The sequence below is a fragment of the Enoplosus armatus genome, chromosome 20 (genome assembly GCF_043641665.1).
Source record: "Enoplosus armatus isolate fEnoArm2 chromosome 20, fEnoArm2.hap1, whole genome shotgun sequence".
Classification (NCBI taxonomy): domain Eukaryota; kingdom Metazoa; phylum Chordata; class Actinopteri; order Centrarchiformes; family Enoplosidae; genus Enoplosus; species Enoplosus armatus.
In genome coordinates this window covers 1,170,001-1,185,217 of record NC_092199.1, presented here as the reverse complement: position 1 = coordinate 1,185,217, position 15,217 = coordinate 1,170,001, and the positions used below count along the sequence as shown (strand labels likewise).

The 15,217-nt window shown below is 46.3% G+C and overlaps 1 protein-coding gene across 1 annotated transcript in view; it reads left to right on the top strand.

Annotated features, from left to right (window-relative positions):
- Positions 1–15,217, top strand: part of LOC139303175 (glutamate receptor ionotropic, delta-1-like) — a 362,737-nt gene that overhangs the window by 330,780 nt on the left and 16,740 nt on the right. Inside the window, exons 9-13 of the mRNA XM_070926903.1 lie at positions 3,958–4,059; positions 5,315–5,437; positions 5,666–5,740; positions 5,941–6,283; positions 8,306–8,444. Coding sequence (XP_070783004.1) covers positions 3,958–4,059; positions 5,315–5,437; positions 5,666–5,740; positions 5,941–6,283; positions 8,306–8,444 — 782 coding nt within the window. The remainder of the gene's footprint in view (positions 1–3,957; positions 4,060–5,314; positions 5,438–5,665; positions 5,741–5,940; positions 6,284–8,305; positions 8,445–15,217) is intronic.

Sequence of the window (15,217 nt, the reverse complement as noted above, 5' to 3'; positions counted from 1 at the left end):
GTAGCTCCGTCAGAAAATAGAACAGGACATCCTGCACATCCAAGACCAGGACAAAGAGAGGAACGCTGCTCTGTGATGAAGAGCATTCACATCCACAGCACTCGCAGAACTGGTGCATCTCGATGGAGAAGTGGCTGAAGTGCAGAAGGTAGAGTGTATTCATAACCCAGACCATGCGTGACAGGAGACACATTCAAAGAGGCTGCAGACACTTCAGGTGGATGAAAAGCAGCCAGTTCATCACTTCATGCCTGTCTGAGTGAAGAGGTTGAAGCTGCTGCACAACTTCCTCTTTTTCAGTTTCTGCAGAACTCAGAAAGAAATCAGCGGAAAACTCACCCCGTTCTGGTCAGAGCATGTGGAGGGTCTAGTGGTTGGCCTGGTGACGCCAGAGGTTTGTGCTAAGTGCCAATTAAATTCTACTATATATAATCATCAACCCACCACCTTATCTAGTTGACCTTATCGGTCTGTTCTTACCAGCATGTGTGATCTGATACAGTGAACTTCACTGTTCCTGATTTTGAATATTGACCTTCATTATTTTAGAGTTTAGCTTTAGTCTTTGTGTCAGTTACTTAGTTCTTCTGTGGTTTCAGAGTCTAACTTGAACTTTCCTGGTTTCAAAGTCTCAGTTTCCTTGAAGGTCTGGGAGGTCTCTGACGTTGTCCAGCTTCTGTTACAGGCTACTGTGTCATTTGTGTTTTCAGTTTCAAGACCAGAGAAGCCAATTAACTAATTACAGCATCAATATGTCAAAACTGTCAACAGGTACGCAGCACGGCTGTTTGTGGAGCCGTGAACCCTAAAGCTCTTTTAACAAATGTGATTTTTATAGAATGAAGAAAGAAAACATCTGATCCTGTAGTGAAACACCAAACGTAACACCTCCTCTTCCTCTCATTACCAGCTCCTCTCACAGCTCAGAGCAACATGGCTGCCGTAAGTCAGCGAAATGAGCCGCAGTTAGAAAGACTGGCAACTCACCTGGGACCGTCTGGCATTTTGGAAAATCTATTTCTACTATTAATAATCTAATAATTGTCAGGAATAAAAGGTGGTGTGTTCGCTGCAGAACAGATGGTCTTTATTGTTTCTTTACAGGGAAGTTTAGATGTTCTGAGCTGTTTCCTGTCTGCCGATAACTTCAGGACCGCACGTTAAGCATTTCATCCTCAATACATCATCAACAGAAAGCCAGGAGGCTGATGGGAAATGTGGCTGATTTAGAGAAACAAACACCGACAAAACCACTGGTGCAAAACTGAGGCGACGAAGAATGAATTTTGAGCAATTTGTCAACTAACTTTCTATGTGATTATTTACTCCTGAAGGTTCCTTTGGGTACTTTTATTATTAATACTTGCTGTTGTAGTAGGAGTCATGTGTTTACAGCTGCGAGCATCTCTTGTATCCAGTTTTCTGCCGAGGATATAAGTCGGTCGTCGTCTAGCTGAGTAAGAAGGCTGAGCGGTGAAACCAGTGAGTCTTTAACCTCCAGAGTAACAACGATGTTTGTATTGAAGGAAACGGGAAAACTCTTAACTCCTCTTTGGAAATCTCAGTCATTGATTTGGCGTCCGGTGACCCACTGCCTGCTGTCTTACTGTCACTCTGAGGCCTCATCACAGATCCAGGCTCATCCCTGATGGGCGGAACAGTCTCAGTCTGAATACACAACATTTCTTCTGCTCCTCCTCTCTGGGTCGATGGTCATTCTGACGGTTCAACAGTTCAAGTGAGACAGAAGAAAGACTTCAATCTGAGGAGTTCATTCATCTGTGTGTTAATGAGGAACTCCCCCCCCATCTCTCACACCCAGAAACGGGAGGATTGAGATCATCTAAAGGACAGCCGAGCTGAGAATAGCTCCCTGATTATTAAACAAGCGCTCCCTCTTTCTTTCCTTCTCTGTTCTTCTCCGCCTCCTTCCTCTCATCTCCATTTACCCTCCTCCTTACGCCTCTCCATCATCCTCAGCTCTCGACGCCTCCTCCTTTAGGAGAAGGAGAGAGGGCATGTTGCACAGATTGTAAACCTTCTGTTTATGACAGGATGCCTCTAAAAGTGCTCAGATGTTACTTTGCCTACAGTTAGCATCCAGGATATAATCTGAGGAACAGCAGAGCTTCTTAAAATACGTTTTGTGTGCAGGAATCCACCGGTAGCATCTGAATGTTACATCCAGTGCTATATGCTAACGCTTAGCATGTTAACATCTAAGATATCTTAAGATGAGTAGCTCCAGCAGCTGGAAAGAGTTGAAAGTTTTATTTTAATGATCTCCACACTGTTCTCCAACCTGCTGCAGAAACACAGGAGGCTCCTGTGTGATTGTGGTGGTTTGGTGGACGTCGCTAAAGGCTAAAATGCACACGATCCTCAGGGAACAAACCGTGTCGCCATAGTTACTGAATTCATCCAAAGTAGAAACGGATTGAATCTGCTGAATATTTCATCAGCTTTCTAAGAAAAGTCCGCTCTGCTCTCAGCTAGCTGTTAGCGATGCGTGCTACAGGCGCTCTGTGATTGGACGTTTCTGACTGAAATGCACCTTGGGAGAAGTGGTTTGAACACAGGCTTGGACTTCTGACACAGCGGTTCAGTGCTGCAGTGTTCCAGTGTCACCCTGACATTATCAAGGCTGTTCAAAGGTCACGTTCTCTGCAGCATGAAGCAGCTCTGAAGGATGTTAAACACGGAGGAGGACTACAATCTGTCCACATTCACTTGGATTTCGCTTTCTTCTATCTATCAACAGCATGCCATTATCAGAGAAGCTCAACGAACACGCTGTGTCGTGATTAGCAGAGCGGTTTGTTGCCGGCGACGTGTTGCCGCGCGACCCCGGCTGCTGTTTACAGCTCTCGACGGCGTACAACAAGAACCAGACAGCATGTTTATCCTGACGACGCTAATTAAAGCGTTCTGTCAGAGATTAACCAGCGTGTTCACATTAGCTGTCGACTGAAATGAATCCGAGCGCGGTCGATCACACTGTTTTATTAGCCTTCTAATGTGAAAGTGACCCGTTTTTATTTTCTCTTGTTTCTACATTGATGAGTGAAACTGAGTAGTTTGATTATGTGACACAAAGACAATGAGTCTGTATTCATACGAGAGAGAGAGCTCGACACACTCGAATACTTAACAGGGAAAGTTCACAGAGACGTGTGAGTGTGAAGCCTGTTCAACCATCTGACCTGATCAATACGCTGTGTGTGTGTGTGTGTGTGTGTGTGTGTGTGTGTGTGTGTGTGTGTGTTTCCACGGTGACAGGGATGCTCTTTATCATCACACACACACACACACACACAGAGCCAGCCACACATGCGTTCACACTGTTTTTATGCAACGTGTTCACAGACACACACGCTCTAATGGAAAACACCTGGTGACAAAAACCAGCAGCTGAAAATCAAAGTGAAGAGTGTCGCCTGTGATGAGCTTCTGTCCCCTTTGGTATTAATATTTAACAAACCTTTGACTTGTGAATCATTTTATTTTCATCACTCTTTTCTCTGTTATTATTAGCATCTTGTTGGTGTCAGTAGAGATTGACGGGGAACAGGAAAAGAACAAGGAAGCTTAAAGGTTGTCAAACCAGTTTCAAAGCGCTTCCTTATGGAACTAATCACTTCTCAGGGACATTAAAACATCAGTATGATCCTCTCACATGCTCTCTAACACACACACATGAACTCCCAATGCTCTGAGTTTGTTTTCGGGTCTTTGAGAGGCTTGTTGGAGGCAGTGGGGGGGGGGGGGGGGTCTCCACGAGACCAGTGAATACATTGTAAAGCTGCAGCCTGTGGGCCGCGCAGCATTTGCTTAATTGACGGGTGCTCTGGTCTTTGTTTCTCTACGAGGACCTTTGACACACAAACTAATGAAATGGTTAAAACTGGGAGGCCTCTGTTCGCTCACTCCCCGTCCTCTCTTTGTCTCTTCCTGCAGCTCGCCACGTGGGACTCAGTTCACGGACTGAACGGCAGTCTGAAGGAGAGCCGGATAGAGAACGGCATGCAGGGAGTGACGGTCAAAGTGGTCACTTTACTGGTAGGTGACATCTGTGAGATTAAACTGTGTTTAATCACCTTTTAGACATTTAGCTGTCGTCACCATCCAGAGAGAACAACCAATAATACAAACCACTAAAAACAGACTCATACACTCGTATAAGTATATGTGTATATGTGTATATATGTGCCAGTGTGGGAGAATGCAAATGCTTTCAGCTACTCAAAGTCAATTTCACTTCACTTGACTCCTCCCGACTCATGTTCCTCCACCCAAAAGTTTCCCCCTCAACACTTTTTTCTTTTTGAGGCCATCGATCCAGCACCTCGGCCTCAGCAGCCTCCGGTCAGTGTGATTAGTCTAGGAGATACAAACAGCCCCTGATCCCACAACAGCAGCAGGTTCAGCCAGAGCTTCCTCCTGCGCTGGCGCAGCACCGCAGAGACGCAGGTCTAACCAAGCGAGACTAATACCTTCACCCTGCGGATGATCCCCTGCAGCTGCAACACTTCCAGCTCTGAGTACTGCCGGCTACCAACACCGACGCAGCTCTGTAGCTTCTGCAGCAGCCGCTGAGACCCCCCGCCTGTGCAGGCTTCTCTACAGACCGACTGTGTACTCTTTTATCAGGAAACCTGATGAAGTCGGTCTGCAACGACTTCAGTGCATCAGCTGCAGACACATTAAGCAGGAGTACTGCAGTACAGCCTCATCAAATACATCAATACACAACATAGAACCTGCGCGGTGGAGCTACTCTAAACCTACCTGCCAAAACAAAAACCCTAGTGCTTATTATTAATATTAACATGCAACAACTCGTGCGTGTAGGCGCACAGATCCTGATTCAGAGGGCCACTTAGAGGCTGCCTCGGTCCCAGAAACCAGTTCACTACAAGATCGAGTCAAACAACAGGAGGAGTCATTTCACTTCCTGTTGAAACAGACCTCGGCCACGATTCCAGATATCACTATCACATTATCATTATGAAGACAATGCATTAAGATGTAAGTTCATATACTGTAGCTGCTGGCGCTGCCTCATGAATTTATGTATATAGAACATGAATAACTCATAAAACAACATGAAAAGCCCTTGAAGCACGTGATTATTACACATATTAATAACTTCAGTTGTGTTGCAGCACGTTGGCTCCTCTCAAAGGCTGAAAAGAGCTCATCACACTCTGTGTGTCTCTGTGGTTTTTGGTTGATGCTGCAGTTTGTGGAACACGTGAAGTAACTGGCTTTTACCCCCACCCCCCACCCCCCCCCCACCCCCCCCCACCTGCAGGAGGACCCTTTCGTCATGGTGGCAGAGAACATCCTTGGGCAGCCAAAGAGATATAAAGGCTTCTCCATCGACGTCCTGGACGCCCTCGCCAAAATCCTGGGCTTCAAATATGAGATCTACCAGGTGGGGCTGAGTGACTGACGGGTCCAGGTTTAGTTCAGGTGTAATTACATGTCAGACTCAACCAATCGCTTAAACAAGCTGTTAACTAACTATCTTCTGTCCATCACGGCGTCACACTGGTCAGCGTATTCTGTCATTTCATGTCCTATTCTGATTGGCTGCTCTGTAGACGTGGGCCGTAGAAACTGGGGGCATAAACTCACCAGACTTCATTAATCTCTCCTCCAGGTGGCCGACAGTAAATATGGGTCTCAGCTTCTTAACGGCTCGTGGAACGGCATGATCGGCGATCTCATCAACAAGGTAAAACTAGAAATATAGTTGAGTTCTTTGTGTTCAAAGCAGCGACTGCAGCCGGCGGCCGACTGAAAGATCACAGGTTCACTAGAAACGGACTTTTTAAACTTTAACATTTGACTATAGATGTTGTCGCATTTTGTCCCTGAACGTCCCCTCTGTTGTCCACCCGCCTCTCCTTCCTCCTCCTCCTCCTCCTCCTCCAGAGAGCCGACCTGGCGGTGTCGGCCATCACCATCACACCTGAGAGGGAGAACGTGGTGGACTTCAGCAAGCGTTACCTGGACTACAGCGTCGGCATCCTGCTGCGAAAACCTGAAGAAAAGATCAACATCTTCTCTCTGTTCGCGCCCTTTGACCTCGCAGTCTGGGCCTGTATCGCCGCGGCGATCCCCGTGGTGGGGGTGCTCATCTTCCTGCTCAACAGGCTGCAGGCGCTGCGCTCCTCCTCTACCCAGAATGCACCGCCAGGCCAGCCGCCCAATGGCGTCGGGTCGGGCACTCTGCACAGCGCCATCTGGATCGTTTACGGAGCGTTCGTACATCAAGGTGAGAGAAGAAAAACCAGTTTGAATCCACAATCTGTGGATTTGAAATGTTTTGCTTTGGTGAACTTGGCCCCTCATGTTTGTCAGAACAGAAACTGCTCCACAACAGAGACCTGGTCCACACACAGTTAGGAGACGGGGGTCCGTGATCCATTAGAGCAGCTTATCCTTTGGAGGGGGGCTGGAGCCGGTCCCAGCCTTTTTGTCCTGTTGCGTTGGCTTGGCCATGATGATTAGCGCTAGCATGTTTCTGGCAGGCTCCCTGCTCGCTAATGGAAGTCCCTCTTTGTCAAAGACATAACAGTCATGAATGATATTTTCTGTAACGTTATAAGTGAACATGTTGAGCGGCAGCGGGCTCGAACCTCTGCAGCTCTTCATCCTTTTTGAGTTTATTTGACTGAATATTGAATGTTGGATTAACGTCGATCTGATGGACACAAACAGACTCCGGTGTCTGCTGACTGTAAATAAGTGTTTCAGATATTCTCACAGTTCAGCAGCTCAGCTGTTTGGCTGAAATCAATCACAGCTGATCGCAGCAAGAGGAAGATTATCTGCTGTGTAAAGACGGATTTCAGTTTGATTTTGTGGAGTTTTAATTTAGAGCTGTTACGCGGATTACACGGCAACAGAAGAGGGAAACAATAATCACAGGAGGATTTGTAGCGTCTGAAATATTTAACAGAGCAGCTGATACAAGGCCATGAAACTTTAAAGTGCTTAAATGAATTAGAGGGGGGGTTTAGATTACAGCGTGCAGAGCTCCAGGAAGTGTCACTGAGAAACAATGAGCTCAGGTGTGTGTGTGTGTGTGTGTGTGTGTGTGTGTGTGTGTGTGTGTCTGTTTTAGTCTCAATAAACACTAAAGACCCCAACCTTGTCCTAAAACCTCATTCTGGCCTAAACACTAAAATCAAGTCTTAAACCTCGAACAGTCAGAAGACCAGATGTCCTCACTTTCCAAACACTTTCTTCATGTTTTCACAACGTCCTCCGAAATGTCTTCTTTTTTTCACTTTTTTTTTCATTTTCATCGACAATTTGCTGGAAAAATGATGGAAGTCAACGGTTAACTTGATGATAGAAATGTAGTTGTTATTTCAGACACGTCCTCATGTCTTCACTTTCCAAAATTGTCCACACTTCTCATAATGATCTCCAAGAAGTCTTTACTTACTAATATCAATTATTATTAATGTATTTTCTCCTCTAAAATATCTCTGTCTTTTCACAATGTCCTCTAAAATGTCAACCCTTTTAATAAACGTCCTCCTGCAGCTCAGTCATCAGCTGATTGCTGGATGAGACTTAACTGGACTGTGACGGATTTAAATGTTCTCGAGAAATGTCCTCATTTCCTAAAATGTCCTTGTTGTTTTTAAACATCATCACTTTCCAAAATTGTCTTTTCTTTTCAAAATGTCTTCCTGCTTTTCAAAAGTGTCCTCACTTAATCGTTGTGCTCTCTTTTGAGAAATGGGCTCACTTTCCAAAACTGTCCTCATTTTTCAAAACTGTGCTCACTCTCAAGGTCCAATGTGTCCTCACAAAGATAGAGGAACGAGAGCACGCCCACAGCCCGCAAACATGCGTGTTCACGTCCGCAAACACACACTCGTGTGCAGGCGTGGACCCACACACACTGAGACAAACTGCAGCACGAACACACACTTTCCCAGCAGAGGCTCCCAGCTGCATCTATTATGGTCTGGCAGGTTGCCTGGGAAACCTTTTAGGCGTAGCGGGTTGTGATTAGATGCAGCCGTGCAGCCTCTCCGCTCGCTGTGATGAAGCACCGCTCTCACCTGGCAGCAGGTGGCCTCCTGGTCGCCGAGAGGTCACAGGTCCGATCCCCGCAGCACGTGTCCATTAACACCTGTGTGATGTGAAACTGGTTCTCAACACGAAGCAGCTCTGAAGTTTGAAAACACTGGTAAATCCCTGTGATGGAGCTTTTGAGTAATTAGCTGGATGTAATGGTGACTTCTGTGTGTGTGTGTGTGTGTGTGTGTGTGTGTAGGCGGGGATGGTGTGGTCGGCTCGGTGGCTCTGAGGATCGTCATGGGCAGCTGGTGGCTCTTCACGCTCATCGTGTGTTCGTCGTACACAGCCAACCTGGCAGCTTACCTCACTGTGTCACGCATGGACCACGCTATACGGTAAGGTTCACACGCGCACACACACACACACGCACGCACGCACACACACACACACACACACACACACACACACGCACACACGCACACACACGCGTGTGCCTGTATGCCTGCGCTCAGCCTGACATTCACAGACTGCTGTGTGGCAGTTGTGTCTGCGCTGTAAACAAACAGATGAATTATTCAGATCTGAACAGACAGCATCTCAAGTTTTAGCAGTAATATTTGTTTTCGCCCGATGACACTAACTTCACTTCTTGTCGGAGTCGTAACCGAGTCAGGACTCGTTACAGAGGTATCAACATCTGGATTTGTGCTGACAGCACTGGAGCCTCATGTTAAACCTCTAACAGCTGAATGTTTGACAGGTAGGTATCAGACCTCCACATGTCCTGAATCTTCATTTCTCAGGTCAGTTTCAACATAAACATTTTCTTTGATTTCTTTAAATAATCTCATTCCTTGTTTACGATAAAAACTTTTAATAATCAAACTTTTATTACTAATATTGAGGTCAAAATTATTGTGATATGCATTTTGTGAACAAAGCAATTTTTTGGGTTCTCTCAATTTCAGATTTCTTATAAAATCTGAGTGTTTTCCCCAAACATCTCTGCATTTTGACTTTTTAATGTACCATCCCCCAAAAATGACAAATGAACTGGAAATATATTATATTGGTTGACATTTATTGGCAGGAGAAGACGCAAAGTCTCACCTGATCGGTGATGATCTGACAGTGAATAATCAGTCGGCTGCTCTCAGAGTCTTCCTCTGCAGCTCGACCTTCGTCAGCTGAGTCGTCCTCTGCAGCTCAGTCTTCGTCAGCTGAGTCTTCCTCTGCAGCTCAGTCTTCGTCAGCTGAGTCGTCCTCTGCAGCTCGGTCTTCCTCAGCTGAGTTGTCCTCTGCAGCTCAGCCTTCCTCAGCTGAGTTGTCCTCTGCAGCTCGGTCTTCCTCAGCTCGGTCTTCCTCAGCTGAGTCGTCCTCTGCAGCTCGGTCTTCGTCAGCTGAGTCTTCCTCTGCAGCTCAGTCTTCGTCAGCTGAGTCGTCCTCTGCAGCTCGGTCTTCGTCAGCTGAGTCTTCCTCTGCAGCTCGGTCTTCCTCAGCTGAGTCTTCCTCTGCAGCTTGGTCTTCCTCAGCTGAGTCGTCCTCTGCAGCTCTGTCTTCGTCTGCAGCTCGGTCTTCCTCAGCTGAGTCGTCCTCTGCAGCTCGGTCTTCCTCAGCTGAGTCGTCCTCTGCAGCTCGGTCTTCGTCAGCTGAGTCGTCCTCTGCAGCTCGGCCTTCGTCAGCTGAGTCTTCCTCTGCAGCTCGGTCTTCGTCAGCTGAGTCGTCCTCTGCAGCTCGGTCTTCCTCAGCTGAGTCGTCCTCTGCAGCTCGGTCTTCGTCTGCAGCTCGGTCTTCGTCAGCTGAGTCGTCCTCTGCAGCTCGGTCTTCGTCAGCTGGACTGAAGGATGTCCTTTATGTCTTTATGATCTCTGCGGTCACACGGTCCTGCAGAATAACGTTTATCCTTCATGGATCCCTGTGGAGACGTCCCTGAGGTGACTCAGCAGTTTCCTGAGGAAACAGGAGAATACAGTTTGATTTGACGTGAGCTCTTTACTCTCTGTACGCGTCTCCTGTCCACTCATTCTGAGTTTGTCCAGCTGACCACAGCTGGGAGGTGATTAGCTTAGCATGGAGACAAACAGCTAGCCTACAGACACAACATGTTAATTCGTGAGCTTTAGGTGTATCACGAGAGTCGTATCCATCTTTCATTTTACTCTCTTGATGTTTTGGAGACTGAGGGACCAGTCGTTGATCTGATCCAGTCATCAGTTTGATGTGATATTTGATATGAAGTGCTGCATGGATCATGTTCACCGGCAGCGTTTAAACCACAACAACACCTTTAGAGAGAGATTGTGGTTTATATCTATTGAATATTGAAAGAATAAAAGGCTCCTGGCTCGTGCTTCAGGTCAGCCTTGAGTTACCTCAACATAGCTTCCTCTGCTGTGAATAGACATTGTACGGAGAACAAATGAAGTGTGTTGTGTGAACGTTCTGCAGATACATTCATTACAAACGTTTCCTTATGATGTTGATCGTAACCATAATCTGGGTGGCCTCATATTTCTGACTCAACATGGCCGCCACTCCACAGCAGCACGGTGTTAATTGCTCATTCAGCCTCAGGAGTTTCTCACACATTTGGCTGAGTATTAATCTTAAGGAGGCACCTGAAAAGATGAATCCTCTCAAATCACCGCCGCAGACCTCCAGAGAAAAGCAGCAAATCATCCAATTTAGCAAACTGACGAGTGGATGCTGTGAAGCTCGTTATAAATCTAGTTTAGATAAAGAATCTCTGGCTGAATATTTCTCCACCGCAGTTCAAGTGGAACAGCAGGTCTCTGGGTCTGTGTAACATTTAACCCTCGTGATGCTGCTGAGGAACACGCCGACCTCCACTCCTCTTCTGGACACGCTGAGATGTCCTGCATGTCAGCAGTACAGCTCCGTACAAGTTGGCCGGACTGTTCAGATCCTTTACTTTCTGCACTGTTGGGTAGAAGAGGAGTAGTGAAGTTGCATAAAATGGAAATATATACAATTAGTAGGATGTCGGACAGACAGCGAGAGGCGGTGGCAGAGTCTCCTGCTTCTGGAATTGAAGCTGCTATATTTTGTAGCTGAAACAGAAATCAGACCTGCAGGAAGATGATGATGATGAGGAGGAGGAGGAACAAGCTGTGAGGCTGTGTTTCTGTTATTTGGAGAAGAAAATAGGTCATTTATTTCACTTCAGTTCTGTGCTGTTTGTTCAGCTTCGTGGCCTCAGGTGCAGACAGACGCAGCACTGACACGTTCAGCTTGAACCGTAACCGACTCGTCTGTGGTCGCTGCGAACGAACACTCACTCATGCAGCTGACGCAGGTTCAGATCTGTGAAGAAGAAACCACGAGACTGAACGCAACATCTTCACATGCACTTCTGGAGGCATCGTCTGATCGCAGGCCGGACTGAGCGACTCACACAGGGAGGGGCTAAAAGTTGACAATGTTGAACTTCTGATGATGGTGAACTCTTTTTGAAGAAGAGTTTAGTCTTCACCAGGTGTGGATGAGTGTCTGAGGTACCTCTTCTGCATTGCCCTCCAAGACTTCACATACAAACAAAGAGGAAGTGCTGTTTGACACAAGGTGTTGGCTTCCAGTTGTTCCTCAGTGTAACAGAGAATAGCTCACATAGAGACTGAGAGGTTTGTTTAACAAATAGCTGCTATCTTTGTCTTTGGTATCATCACTAAACCTGCTTCTCAGTCCCAAACACAACCAGGATGAACTGCTGTCACATCACATATTGAACTGAATTTGAAAGTCCTTCTGATCGGTGTTTACAGAGACCAGAGCGTCAGACCTGCTCAGTTAGAGCAACAGGAGGCGTTTTAGTTTTCAGCTTTCATCGCAGTGAAGCAGCTGAACCTCAGACCTGAATCAGTTCAGATGGACTGTGATTAAATGTTCCAGACTCAGAGCTAAACACAGACCTCCAGCTATAATATATATAACAGCCTGGAAAACAAGAGGGGCTCGTCAAAGTTTCTGATAGAAGCTGTCTGCCTGCCTGTCTGTCTGCCTGTCTGCCTGCCTGTCTGTCTGCCTGTCTGCCTGCCTGTCTGCCTGTCTGCCTGCCTGCCTGTCTGTCTGCCTGTCTGCCTGCCTGCCTGCCTGTCTGTCTGCCTGCCTGTCTGCCTGCCTGCCTGCCTGCCTGTGTGTCTGCTTGCCTGCCTGCCTGCCTGTCTGTCTGCCTGTCTGCCTGCCTGTCTGCCTGCCTGCCTGCCTGCCTGTGTGTCTGCCTGTCTGTCTGCCTGTCTGCCTGCCTGCCTGTGTGTCTGTCTGCCTGCCTGCCTGTCTGCCTGCCTGTCTGCCTGCCTGCCTGTCTGTCTGCCTGTCTGCCTGCCTGCCTGTGTGTCTGCCTGGGATCGATGGTCACATCATGCAGATTAATAACAGACGGCTCCGTGTTGCCGTGTATGAATGCGAGTGGAGCAGCGGCTGCAGCTCTCTGCGCTGATCACAGATCAGCAGATCACATGTTCTGTTAAACACACTGCGTGCTGGAGTTTGGTCCTCATGAGTCCCCGAGAGCGCTGAGACGATGAGCAGGAATATTTCAGAAGCATGTGATGGATGTCTTCTTCAGTTCTTGATGTTTGAAGGGCGTCGTTAATATTAATATACATGTGACAGCATGACGTGAAGTGAACTGGTGTCTTGTTGTTGAGCTGAGTGCCGTCAACAGCTCTGACGAGTTCTCGCCTCCCGGCCAGCGTTACAGGCAGAAGATCAAAAGTAGAATTTTATTTTTCCCTCTTTGTTGCTCTGCGATTCACCCAGAATGAACCCACAGAGTGGTCCAACATCAGAGCATCTTTTCATCTTGTGATTCAACCATCATCACCTCGCTGTAACATTTCAACAACTCTATTTAGAGTCCAGACTGAGACACAAACAGGCCTCTGAGGGTCTGTTTACCGGACAGCAAGGGTGTGTGTCGTTACAGGTATCACCGGGAGGACCTGAATCTTATGAAACCTTAGTGGAGTTTTCATGTCATCAGTCATTCGCTCCTTTGGCCGCCACACAAACGTGGGTCAGATTACGAGCGTCGGACCGAAACGAACAGCAGGAGAACAGTCAACATGCTGACGCTGCTTTGTGCTCCATCTCTATCTTTGTTGTCACGGTGACGCTTTAGATAATCCTGTAACGTCACCAAACAGACAAGGACGCATTGATTTCAGTATTTTCCACTTTGTTCTACTACAGATTGACATTTCTGTCCAAATCCAACTTGTAAAACGATGAAGGCAGAGTTGACATGCGCTCAGAAGGATGGCCAACCTGCTGTTCTGCATCCAGTGTACTTTTTCTTCACTTCTTGCTTCTTTTAAACATTTATTTCTATAAAATAGTTGAAACCAGTGGATTTCCGTCCAGGTTGAAATATTCCGACTGAGGTTTTCTCGACTCAGTTCTAGATAGAAACTAGATTTTTCTTGCCACAGAGGGGACAGACTTTGGACAGCAGCAGAGGACGTGTTTGTCCTCGTGAGATCCTCTTGTCCATCAGCGTGTTTGAACCAGCTCAGCTGCAGCAGCACGCTGATAACAGTCAGGACTTCTGCTTGCACGCTGCTCCAACAGACAGGTTTTAAATTGTCTTGTGAGTAGAAAAATAATGCGCTTCTCTCAGGCTTGAACGCACGACGGAAACGCAGGTACATCGTCTTGTTTTTGCCTATTTATCTTGTGCATGAATAAAGAATGTCGTTTCCCATCTAAAGATACACAACAGACACTTCATATCCGCGCAGCTCCTTCCTCTTCCATCTTCTGTCCTCTGAGAATCAGCAAATCCCTGGCGTGTTACTCCGTGAAGGGCGATTCATTCAAGAGTAAACGCTAAGTACAAGACTTGGCTTTTATAGCCATTGAATGGATGCAGAAGTGGAGATTTACATATGATGTAGACTAGTTTAAAGCCCCCTCAGACGGCAGAGAATCATCTTCCTTTTGACTGATTGCCATCGACACTGTGGTTACTACAACGACACACACTGCTATTCTCCTGGAAGACTGTCAGCGTCTTTATGGAAGGTTTTATGAATCATATCTGTTCCACTGTGGAGAACCAGGCTGAATGAGCTCTCAGGGGCAAACGGTGTCCAACAGGAGCAAACGGTAAATATTCACGTGTCCCAGAACACAAACTCAACAAACACTGAAACAGTTTAACTAGAAAGAGGCTGTGAAAGTTCAAGCCGTGCTTCATTACAACACAACCAAGACAACAACAACAACACAAAGATATTTATCTCAATAACAACATCCTGAATATGAAGTTACAGCCAGGAGACGGGTAGCTTAGCTTAGCACAAAGACTGGTTGGTTCATACTGCAGAGTCTGCCTGCTTTATATTCCATACGTCCTCTCACTGCAATAACCCAATCAGCCTCCATCTCTAACCTCCACCAGCGCTGCAGTTATGGAATTAAAACTCCAGCGTTAATAACATGGTGCTGACAGTCTCACTGCGCCACAAGAAATGAATATTGACATTAAGAGAAAATCCAATTCCAACACAATAAAAACAAGTTATCATGTGACTGAAACTGAACTGTTGAAGGTTTAAAATCCAACATTTAAATCTTCAGTGAGCTGAGAGAGATTTGGGTTCTACAATCAAATCAGTGTGTACCTTCAGTATTTTAGGTTTTAGTCTTACTTGTAGTTTGTGTGTGTCTACAGCTACAGCTTGTTTGGTCCAAATCAAACTAAAACTCCGACACTGAAAAGTATTAAATATATTAAGAGTGTACAGCATGGGCTTTTATTTTTTGCCAGGGGAAGAGACGAGGTTGCAACTACAAGGTTTTATTTCAGTTTTACAGACGATGCGGTTTTTCCTCCAAAATCTTGTAGTGCACATTTTATATAAAAGTATTTTAGTTGCATCCAAACGTCAGAGATTAAAACCCTGCAAACATAAACCAAACAGAAGCAGATGTCTGATGTTTGACAGTCATTTTTATTCAGGTTTCCATACCTTATTCATACATGTAGGTTTCATGTTTGCAGCGAGTATGAAATAAGTCTTTTATTTGTGTTTATTTAAAAATCTATATTCTTCCTGGCGTTTGTTTTGATGAAGCTGCTTAAAAAACTAAACTCAAACATCTCGAGGCAAAAACGAATCCGTCTGTCTCGTGGGTGTCTCTGATT